Raw genomic sequence first — 12529 nt, 5'->3', positions numbered from 1 at the left:
ATAAATTTGTCTTTAGCTTTTAAGGAAAAGTGATAAATGTACTAGACAGGAACTAAATACATCTGAGTATACTGAGACCAATTTTTTGTGTTTATATTATGTTGAGATTCTTTAAATGGATTTTAAAAAATGAAATTCTGTTCTCAACCCTGATTTAATTTTGTTTACATTGGCATAGACAAAATTCAGTTTGTATCCAGTAAATATTTTCACTTAAACCAAAGTTTTTATAAATTTTAGGTAGAGATATATAGCTTTAGGTTATTAATACACGTGTAGAGGAATAAACCTGAATTAGATGAGATTAAGACTACTTATAGCATCTGTTGTATGATACCCATCAATTAATGAGTAACTGAAATTTTGTTCCAAAGTATAACCAAAAAACTGTAAATACACAAAAAGACACTTAATGTAAAATTTGTAAGGCATATCTAAGGAAAATACAGAAGATTTTAAACAGGAATACTTAGATAAATGATTCATATGGCCATGTTGATGGCTCAAAACACTAAATACTGTAAATATTTCAATGAGTTACATTGTAAATACGCCAATTCTCAAATTGATTATAGACATAATGGTATTTAAATCAAAATGTTAATGGCAGTTGTTTGGAAACTAACCCTAATTCTAAGAGTTCATATGGGGAAAATATGTTTGAGAAAAAATTAGAAAAAAATCTAAGATTACTTGCCAATATATCCTGAAAAAAACTCTGAATGTATATTGTCCTGGCAAAAATAAACATATAAGCATTTTAATGAAACAAATTTAAAAATTCAGAAATAGACTAAGTTATAAGACATTCTAGAACATAATTAAGGTAGTATTTCAAATCAATGGGAAAGTAGAGTCTGGAGCAACTGGCAAAATATTTGTAAAGAAGAAAGACACCTAAATCACTATGTACGTAATATACAAAAGTAATTCCTTTTGTATTAATTTTTAGAATCATGACAGTGAAAGAAGAAAAATAAATTATTCATGTCTATGATTAAATAGTAGAATATTGTGTACATTAAATTACCACAAATTCAAGTCAAAAGCAAGATAAAATGTTTGAAATATATATGACAGACAAAAGGTAAATATCCGTAATATGTCCACCAGTAAGGTAAAGATTAAAATACCAACTAAGAGAAAAAATTTATTAGTAAGGACAGCTAATAAAACAAGAAATATAAATGGGGTGATATTGAACAGGATGCATTGTACTAATAAACTGACTTGTTGAATTGAATCCACTTTGTACAGCTACTTAAAGATAATAAAATATTAATACAAATGGCCATAAATAAAATCAGAAATTACCATTTGTAGTTAGAAGAAAAATTTAGTCCAATATTAATGTGTTACTGAATTATTCTAAACTTGTGAAAATGTTATAATTTAACATCTATATTATTATGCTCTCTAAATTAACATTTTATTCCTGTTTGTTTTTGCAGTGTCTTGGTTTAGAAAGGTCTTGCCCTCATTTTTCTCTGAGGAAGACCGGTATTTTTGGTCTAGAAATCGATTTTGTGCAATAGCCTGTACTGAATTGGGCCACGGGAAATGCGAGGGATGGCTTTGGAAAAAGAGAGAATCTAGAGGAATCTCCCTTTTTAGTTGGAAAAAATACTGGTTTATTTTGAAACACTCAACTCTCTTCTGGTTCTCACACCTGAATGTAAGTGCACCAGGAAGGAAAGAAAGTATACCTCTAAGTAAGAATAGATTTTATTCTTTGTATTGGTAATGGGGATGTGAATTTCTGGCAAATGGAAGATCCTGACATTTAATGTTAGGAAATAGTTCATGTCTGTTACTTCTTGCCAAAAATATAGTATCTAGGAGAAACATTGTAAGTAATGGTTTTGATACTAAAAAAAAATGCCTGGTTTTATCCAGTCTCTTCTACTTATTAGCTTCAAGAGATTGGGCAATTTGCTTAATTTCTCTGAGAATCATTTTCTCAAAGCAAGTAATCATACTTGCCAAATATTTACATCCCTCTTTTTCTTATATGTTTCTCTTCTCCCTCCCAATAAAATGCATCTCATAGACTTCTAAATGTGTTGAAATCTTTTCTTTTAAAAAAGAAGTGAGATAGGGCTGGGGATATGGCCTAGTGGCAAGAGTGCTCGCCTCGTATACAGGAGGTCCTAGGTTCAATTCCCCAGCACCACATATACAGAAAATGGCCAGAAGTGGCGCTGTAGCTCAATTGGCAGAGTACTAGCCTTGAGCAAAAACAAGCCAGGGACAGTGCTCAGGCCCTGAGTCCAAGGCCCAGGACTGGCCAAAAAAAGAAAAAAAAAAAAAAAAGAAGTGAGATGGCTTTGAAAACAAATTCAGAACAATTTTTAAAAATTGTTTTGTAGGGAGTCAGTGACAGGGCCATATCTGTGCCTTTGACTTCAGTGCACAAAAGTCACATATGTCTATATCTAGACCCAAAAATTCTCTTGAAAGATTCAGGACTATAAAGTCTACTTGATCTTTCCATTTACATGCCTCAAGAGTACCCCGATGCAACATGTACCAAACAAAATGATCTTGACATCCTCAAAATGCTGTTTCTTTCATATAATTTTCTGCTAGAGGAATCCTCAGGCCTTCTACTGCTCTTTTACATTCTATAATTATCCATATCTATGCTAACAAACATTATCTTCTAAATATCTGTCAAACTCTTCAATTTTCCTCCATTGACACTGCCTAGTCCAAGAAAACATCACCTTTCATTTGAACAATTTTGATGGACCTATCTGCTCAAATTCACTTTGGCCTCTCACTGGCTTGCTTTATCGCTCAAATCAGGGGTTATGTTTCTAAATGCAAGTTTGATCATATCCTTACTACCCTAACTCATCCCACTTTCCTATCAGAACTACCAGACCTTGTATGGATTCTGTACTGCTATAGTCAAATCTTATACTACCATCCTATGGATATTACATTCCAGCTACACTGGCTTTCTTTTCTCTAATGTGCTATGCTCCATCCACCCATCCATCCATCCATCCATCCACAGAACCTTTGTATCTGCCCTTCTTTCTTCCTGTAGTACTCCATGAATCTGCTACCTTATTAACTCCCAGTCTTCTTTTGACTTTCACACATCACTTCTTTAGGAAATATTTTCTGATCCGCTTCACCAGCTCCATTAATTCTTCTATCACTCCTTCACAGCATTTAACACACTGGTAATTTTGCTTTTAGGTTTCAGACTTTTATATTAGTATCTGTCTCCTCATGGACCATAAGATTCTACAAATACTACCTTTGCCTCCCAATTCTGTCACGCTCACCACCTCCTACATGAATTTGCTCAATGGATATTATCTGAATAATAATAATGGCTGCAATAATCAAGTAAGTTAATGTATCTAAAATATTTTTACACAGTATATCACAAAAGGACTCAGTTGATGTTATTTCCCATCAAATGTTCTATTTTTTCTTTCCTACAATAATGTGAAAATATTCCATTTCAAGTACAGAAAATATTCCACTTCAAATATGAAAGTTTTCAAAGAGCAATTATGAAACATTGTTTTCAAAATCCCACAAGATGATTATCATGCATCATATCCCTGTCCAAATGAAACAAAAAATATCTTAAATTCTCTCAAACATATTTCCAGTCCATTGTGAGAATATTTTTACAATTAATTAGCTGAATCAGAGTTACAATATCTTTTTAATGGATATATTTTATAAATATTTTCCAGATTACCCTTGGTTAGATTGTTATGAAATTTGTACATTTTTTTTCAAAAACACCAGTGATTACTAGGTTTATATTTTCTCATAAATTGAATACTTCTACAGAATCCTCTAAGAATCACAATGCACATTACAAACATTAATTACAGTCTATCAATAATATGTTCCCCCTTTTTATCCTTAAAGAAAGTGTGACTCAGAAAGAGCAAGTGACTTGGTAAGCATGGGCAGAATTATGATGACCAGACCTTACTAAGTTCCGCAAATATACTGGAAGATGTCCAACCTTGTGTCATCTCCTGACAATTTCTTAGAAATCTGATGGGTTGCTTGTAATACCAGAGAGGGAGAGAAAAAGGTAAGATAAGAAAGACATGAGGAGCAAAAGACTATTCCAAATGCTACTTTCTAATGCCCATATGCTAAATAATTTCATGCTTAGCAATTTCCTTATTAGATATTTTAAAGTGCTTTAAAACTGCAAGTAATTCATATATGCAATCGCCATTCTTTTGTAGATAACTTGAAGTTTAGAAATGTGTTAAATGTTGCTCTGACTGCTATCTTTGCTGGCTGTTGTTAATATATCATTTGTCTGCTTCGAATGCTCTAATAATGTTGAAAGTTGTTTGTGTATTTTGAAGCAATTCTGTATAATCATTAACATAAGAGTTTGTTGTTGCTATTGCTGGTTTAATAAATGCACGGTTCATTGGCTTTGCAGAAAGCTATTTCGAGTGCATGCTAAGCAAACTGCATTCTTTAATAAGCAGTCTAGAAAAGTGTTGTTCATTACAACCCTGGTGACCTGTTTCTCGGCTCTTCATTGCAAGGTCTTACTCCCTTGTTAGGTTTCTTGCATTCTTTTTCATTTCCTTTCTACATTTTTTTGTAGGACTCCAAGGCTGATGGTTTTATATACCTTCCTGAATTCCGAATTGACTTAGCTCCACACTGCAGAAGAAACCAGTAAGTAATAGTAGATCCTTAAATTCAAAGTCCAGGTCAGCACTGTACAATGAAAATATAATGCAGGGTCTATTTATAATTTTAATTTTGCTAGTGATCATACTCCTTGTCCTTTAGGCTACTCATGTTCCAACATTATGCACCAATGGGATTTATAATTAATATATTAGCACAATAGATACAGTATTTTCATACTATGATACAATTCTAATTCATTTTTCACTATTACTATATCTGTAATGTATTTTTCTTGTGGAGGGAAAATAATAATGTGATTTTTGTTTTTACTTCCAGTCTTTCTATAACTTACTATTTTACAATCACTACTCTTTTACAACATTCTTCAAATAATACACTGTCCTTCCTATAACCAGATTCCTATAAGTAAATAATATGTGCATAAAATCATTTGCAAGTCTAGAAGAAGAATGGGGGGGGGTTATTCCTTTTGTTTTGACATCATATAGCCAAATTAGCTCTGTGTCAACCAAAGAGTTACAGGCAATCAGAATGGTCCAAATGAAGTGTATGGCAACCTCTTTCTGTTCTGGCAACAGATACTGAATATTATACATGTTCTAGAAGATAGTGGATGAATTAGATTAGTGAAGGAACTAGCAGTATAAAGCCTTAAGAACAAAATCTACCACCAGAAAAAGTGTCAGAAATAAGCTGTGGGACAAAGTTTTCCACTTAGGTTATTATAGGAATGCTCTAAAGTTAACATGTTAGAAGGATGCTCAGGAAGAACTGGAAGATATTGAATGGATATGTACCTACAAATTACTAGATTTTATACTTCCTATATGTGTTAGATAGATCCTTATGGCACTTTATGTGCCTTTAGTAGACATCAAAAGAGATCAAAATGACACTTTACAAAGTCTAAGGGAGAAATAAATCCAATAGAGATAAAAATACATTACACTGAAAGTTTAAATAAATTAGTTTTCTCTAGTTAGTGGTAAGGAGAATGATGTAATTGTTTAAATGTCGTGGCTGTTATTTTCAACGTATCATGTGAAAATATGCCCTCTTTCTTTTGTCTTTCTTTCCCGTGGTTTTACCCCTGATATCAGTCTAACTGATTTTACTACCCTGAATATTGTATATATGTGTATTGGAACTAGGGAAGGGAAATGGAATACCAATCAAGAGACAAAGAATAAAAAGACAAACCAATGCAACAGCGATATTTACAAAATGATATGGTATAAAACAAATGTACAACTCATGGAGGGGAGAGGAAAATGGGAAGGGGAAAGGTGGGGGGAAAATGAGGGAGGAGGTAACAAGTTGGATAAGAAATGTACTCGCTGCCTTACCTAGGAAACTGTAACCCCTCTGCACATCACTTTGACAATAAAATGAAAAGAAAAAGTTACATGAGAACATAATTGAAAGTTTGGAAAAGAAATTGGAAAAATACGTGTTTACATAGAAAGAAATCTTAAATTATCACGACATTGATAAATGGTCAGAATTGGCTATTTGAGAAAGGTGATGTTTGACTTCATTACAACTTGAATAACTTCTGATCTGTGAAAGAGAATGTCAGACAAGCAAAGACTGTGAAGTTGTAATGAAGTCAAACATCATTATTTCCGTCAAGGATTATACCTTTGAAATTGTACAAAAAGCTATTAACAAACACAAGGTCACCTAAGCTTTCTTTCATAGTATCTTTTAAGAGCTGTATATTTTATATTTTACACTTAAACATACAATGTATCTGTAGTATTTCATGAAAGGAATAAAGTCTGAATTTTTGTTCTCTTAAAAAAAAGAAAGGTGATATAATTTCCTTTAGTACCTTAACAGTCTCCTATAGGGTTTAAATATTCAAAACCACAGTAAGAAGTAAAAATAAATTGTTCTTGAATGGATTTCCAACTATAAGATTGTGTAAGATTTTGTTAGTGCAGGTGTAGCTAAACAGCTCCTAAGTGTATGATAATGTGCTTAAAAGAGAGCATAACTTCCACATCTAAACTTGGTGCACAATAATATCTATAAGTAACAGAGATGAAGGCAGAATATCGGTACTGAATTAAAAGAGAGATAAGCTACTCTTACCTCAAGTAGGGGGTAAACCACTAAATGATAAAAAGAACATTTATGTGGATCATACATATCTCAGTTTACTCTCAAATATATATTGCTGTCAGATACTCACTGAACTTGAAAATTTTGACTCCATTACTAGGAAAGAAAGGTGGACTCTGCCATATGAAATCCATCATAATGTATTGCTCATTTGTTGACAGTTTGAGGATTATATAGCCAACTCTGGCTTCAAGTGTGCTATATAGCCTATGCTGGCCTTTAATAGAGATCCTCCTGCTTCAGCTTCCTGAATGCCAGAATTATAAGCATGTATCACCATTCTATCTAATATTACATTGTTCATAGCATTTCTTATCTACTTGTTCCCTGGTTTTTGGTATTTTTGGTTGGGAGGCCTTGAACTCAGAGTCTAGACACTGTCTCTCAGTATTTATACTCAAGGTTTGTGCTTTCCACTTCCTATTTGCTGGTGGTTAATTAGAAATAAGAAGCCTTCGTGGGCTGGCTTTGAACCACAATCTTCAGATTTCAGTCTCCTATGTAGCTAGGATTATAGGCATGAGTCACCAGCCCCCGGCAACACTTTCCATTTTTGAAAACAGAAAAGTCACTGCAGGACTTGGTAAGTCACCTTCTGTACAATATTTCTGTATTTTAGTCAGAACTACACTTAGTCAATATTGCTTATTTGGATGAAGATTTCCCTTACATGTTGGTGTAAATCCCTCATCCAGAATTTGGTTGAGAAGCTAACATGCCTCTCTCTCTCTCTCTCTCTCTCTCTCTCTCTCTCACACACACACACACACACACACACACACACACACACGCCATACACACACACCAGAAAACTATGAATATGATTATTATTTAACAAGACCTTCTGGAGAGTGAAGAGCCAGTAGGCTAATCCCAACTAACACAAAAGAAGATTAGAAAAAGGAAAAGGAGACTAGCATGACGTTTCTGGTGGTGAAAAGCCAGGTCTAGTTTTAAAGTTCCAAAAAACAGGAATCGAAAGGAAAGTATAGCATAAGAAATATCAGAAGTCAGATATAAAAAGTGGAATAAAATCCAGGCAACCGTGGTTAACACTTGCAATCCTAGCTACTCAAGAGGGTGAAATCTGAGTTTTGTGGTTCAAGGCTTGCTCAGGCAGGAAAATCAGTGAGACTCTTATCTCCAAGTAGCCACCCAAAAAAGCCAGAAGTAGACATGTGGTTTAAGTGGGTAGAGCACTAGCCTTGAGGGGAAAAAAGCTCAGAAACAGCCCCCACACCTTGAGTTCAGCCCCAATACTAGCACACACATAAAAAGTGAAGTCAGGTTCTTTATAAAACTTTTGAAGAGATCTTGATATCCTAATAAGCTAAGTATTTGCTTCACAGTTTTAAATTATTCACTAGGTATACTTCTCAATTGATCCACATATGAAGATAATCTATTATTTCATTAATATTCTCCAATTTGGCCTTGCTTCCCTTCTCTTTTATGTCATCAGTAGAGTTAAGTGAGTATGTGTAGCTAAAAACAGAAAAAAAGACATCACTCAAAATAGATATATTCAAATACCAGAGATTCGAAATCCTTTGTAGACCTCAATTTTTTGGCTGAATTATTTAGGGAAATTCAAAATCCAGAAGCAGATTCATCTAAAATTAGGTCTTATCTAATCAAAGAATTTATAAGTGAATAAACAGTTAAAAGAAAATGTGAAACAACTTTGCCTCATAATTTGAATTTGATAAAATACTCCTTGTCTGAATGAGAAGTGTTGGGTTCTAAATAAAAATTATTATATTATTCATGAATATTGATCTTATCTTTTTATTATAACCTGTCAGTAGTTGTAGTCTATACCTTTTTAACTATCTAATAGAATGGAAAGGTAAGGAAGAAACATTTGTAATATAAATATTTCTAAAATATATTGTGCAGATGTTTTGACATTGTTATTTTTATTTTATTTATTTATTGATTTTCTCATTCGTGGGGCTTGAACTCTAGGCCTGGGCGCTATCCCTGAGCAGTTCAGCTCAAAGCTAGCACTCTACCACTTTGAGCCACAGCACCACTTAAGCTTCTGGTGATTAATTGGAGATAAAAATCCTGCCAGGGATGGTTTTGAACCTTGGTCCTCAGATCTCAGCCTCCTGAGTAGCTAGGATTACAGGCTTGAGCCCAGCAATATTGTTACATTTTGAGCTACTAGTGTCAGTTTCATGGTATGTACTTACCTTAACAAAGAGATGAAAGTTATAACACCGAGTTTTCGTTGCAGAAAAATCAGTGCTTAAATATTTTATTTCAAGTTTTCTGCCAACTTTACTGATAAGTTTGAGTGATCTGAGCTTCACTTTATTCTATTAAGTAAACCAATTACTAATTTAATTCTCTTAAAATGCACTACTCTGAGAGACTACATAATAAAGCCATTAGTGCTGATTCTGTGATATTAATATTATGCAACCATAAGGAAAACTATTTCTATTCATGTTTATACTATTTCTTAACGTATGAAAATATGATATATTATTTTGAAAGAGATAAAATATTTCTAATGTAATAATTCTTCAATGAGCATGTGACAAATGAATAGGAATGGCACACAATTTTGTGAATACATTTATTGCAAGAATCACGCTATCATCTAAACTGAAGACTTGCACAAATAATGAGTAATATTCATGACCCTCAGTTATGATTGCTTTGTTCTACTCCAATTCTTTTCTTAGATAAGCCTATCTTCAACTTAGAATATGTTGAATTATCTAGCGTTGCCATAATTTCTTTTGCTTTTCAGAGACAGCCTGTGTATTTTAAGCTATGAGATGAACTCTGAATTTCCATTGATGGATTATCATTCAATAACTAAATTTTAATAAGCATTTAGTGTTCTATAAATCCATTGTCAACTGCAGTATGTTTGTAATTGTTATGAAAACAAAGGCACAGGAATATAGTGGCAAAAAATATTCAAGATTGGGGCCAGAAGCTGGTGATTCATGCCTGTAATCATTGCTATTCAGGAGGTTAGATATGAGGATTGCAATTCAAAGCCATACCAGGCAGGAATATATGTGAGATTCTTATCACCAATAAACCACCAAAAAGCCAGAAGTAGAGCTGTGTGGGTCAACTGGGAGTCTGCTAGCCATGAACAAAAAATCCCAGTACAATGCCAAGGCCCAGAGTTCAAGCACAAGGAAAAAAGTGTATATACATTATAAATAATTTGTAGTATACATATATAATACGTTATGTATACATATGTATATATATATGATTAGGGAAAGAGAACACTGAAACTGAAACATATGGCAAACATATTCACTAAATTTGATTTAAATACAGAGTAAAACCCAGAAGGCTTGAAATCTGCATATGATATATGCTTGCATGAGTCACTGGATATTTTAGCTTTGGTAACAGGAAAATCAAGCAGGTTCATAGCATGAATAGTGAAATCTGCATCAAATGTTTGACACAAATGCACAGGGAAATTATCAGCTTGGCAATAATGATCAGCTGCACTTGATGCAGCAAAACTTCACATGTAATTAGAAAGATTATGGGAGAGTATGTTTATGTGATAAACCAGTACTCCAGAAGCAAGATTCTGTAGAATATTGTTTGCAAATCTGCATGTAAAATAGGTTTTCCTGTAAATGCAAACTATAGATGTATTTCTATCACAATATTGTTTTTCTCCCTACAAATTATTTGTTCCTGAAATTGATTTTTATTCTTTTTGTAGTTATTTTACCAAAAAAACCCTATATTTCAAAGGAACTAGCATAAGACTAGATAAGTGAGTGGAGTACATAAGAACAGTGATCCTGGCAACTTTCCTTCTTTGAAAGTGCCCTCACTACCATTCTCTCTCTGATTTGACCCATGCAAACCAAGAACAAATTAAAATCATTTTCTATCCCTATGCTAAAATAAGCAGAGAGAGAGAGAGCTTAGCAGTATTACACCAGCCTAATAAGCATAAGGTTTTTCAGTTCAAACCCCAGTACTGTCAAAAGATAAGGCAATTGTAAGCTATAAATCATAAGCAAGATGAAAAAATCCCTGCACAGCTAGATGAGAGGGGAAAGGGTGATTAGTATTTTGTTTGTTTCTTCTCTATTTTGAATATAAAGTTCATATCCCAATTTGGGTATATGTCAATTATTAATGAAATTAGCTCCTCAAATAACCATAAACAGAAACATACAGACTCAAAAATTATTTAAATTAATGAATAGCAGTCCGGAATTTATTAAAGTTACAAGTGTCCCTATACATTTCTATGCATTTGAAATAGCATTACAGAAAATATCTCAACCATCATTTTTGCTGTAATCAAACAAGAAACCTAAGCAAACCATAGTGGTAAAACTTCCAATGATAGGTGACAAAATCCTTTTGAAAGTTTATAAAATATTACTAAGATTGCAAACATCACCATTCATGTAGATAAATGTCCTTGAAAGCAGTTGAGCTCTAGGCTCTGAAGGTTATCCCCATATTGACATCCCCCCCGCCCCAAAGTCACTGAAACCTTCTGGGCATTAGCATTCTTCATCACTATATCTTTTCAGCATATATTCTATAACAGGTCTAATCACTTTCCACACACTATTTCATGTAATATAACGACCCTTTGGGGCCATTATTCTACTACTACAGATGAGAAAACTGAAATTAAATTAACTTGCCTAAGTCATTCAACTATAAACTGGTATTCTGAATTTAAGCAAGCATGACCTTTTTTTTCACAGTGATGAGGACTGACCTAGGGCCTTTTGCATGCTAGGAAAGCACTCTATCACTGAGCTACAAACCAAACATTAAAGCCTGAGCTCTTAACTGTACATCATGCTACCAGCAACTAGAAAGAGAATTAAAGCTTCCCTTCAGAATGTAATTTGAATTTAACCTATTCTATATACTTGACAATTCATAAATTTTTAGTGAGAAGAAATGCTTTCATGATCAAGATCAATAGCACTGTTTGGCAAATAAGTAACTTTAGAGGTGTGGCTGCCACTAGTGTCTGACACAGTGTCCATATAACATATATATTAAGTTGAAAGGAACAGAATTAACTGGAAATTCACAGCATTTGGTAATAATTGCTTAATAAATAAGTAAAGCAGTATAAGTACCTTCCTTCCTTTCTAGAATGGACTGTATCTTGAAGAACCCATCACTCACACAAATGGCCACTCTTGTATAAAAGAGGATATATTTAAAGTCAGCCCTGTAAAGTGGCTTGTAATGTCTACAAGACATCCACCATAGGTTTAATGTGATAGTAATATGATCAAAGGCAATGTTGTTGTTACTAAAGAAAGGCAGAATTAAGAACTTATATAAGCTTTTGTTTTTGTGGAAGCTGTTTTAAGGGCTTGAAATTAGGGCCTAGGCACTGTCCCTCAGCTTTTGTGCTCAAGGTTAGCACTCTACATTTGAATCAGAGTTCCACTTCTGGCTTTTTGCTATTTAATTGGAGATAAGAGTCTCAAGGGCTTCCCTGCCTGGACTGACTTCGAACTGTGATCCTCAGATCTCAGGCTCCTGAGTATCTAGCATTATAAGCATAAGCTAAGCCCATTTTTTTTTTCCAAAATGAAACTTAGTATTCGAAAAATCTTTTACTAGTAAACCTACATTCAAATGCTGAGTAGAAATCTTACCCCCCCCAAATTAAAACCTTATATTATTTACATTTTATTTCAGTAACTCTTTCACTAAAAGTGGCTCACTGTAATCCTAGATACTCAGG

The 12529-nt window shown here is 33.6% G+C and overlaps 1 protein-coding gene across 1 annotated transcript in view; it reads left to right on the top strand.

The window, feature by feature from the left end:
• The first annotated feature begins 1102 nt into the window (after positions 1 to 1102).
• The window catches only part of LOC125343041, a 33446-nt gene continuing 22019 nt past the window's right edge, over positions 1103 to 12529 (top strand). Inside the window, exons 1-3 of the mRNA XM_048335354.1 lie at positions 1103 to 1117; positions 3211 to 3363; positions 4613 to 4686. Coding sequence (XP_048191311.1) covers positions 1103 to 1117; positions 3211 to 3363; positions 4613 to 4686 — 242 coding nt within the window. The remainder of the gene's footprint in view (positions 1118 to 3210; positions 3364 to 4612; positions 4687 to 12529) is intronic.

This window comes from Perognathus longimembris, chromosome 28 (genome assembly GCF_023159225.1).
Source record: "Perognathus longimembris pacificus isolate PPM17 chromosome 28, ASM2315922v1, whole genome shotgun sequence".
NCBI classification, from domain to species: Eukaryota; Metazoa; Chordata; class Mammalia; order Rodentia; family Heteromyidae; genus Perognathus; species Perognathus longimembris.
Note: the sequence above shows the minus strand (reverse complement) of the source record. Positions and strands in the feature narration are given on the sequence as shown.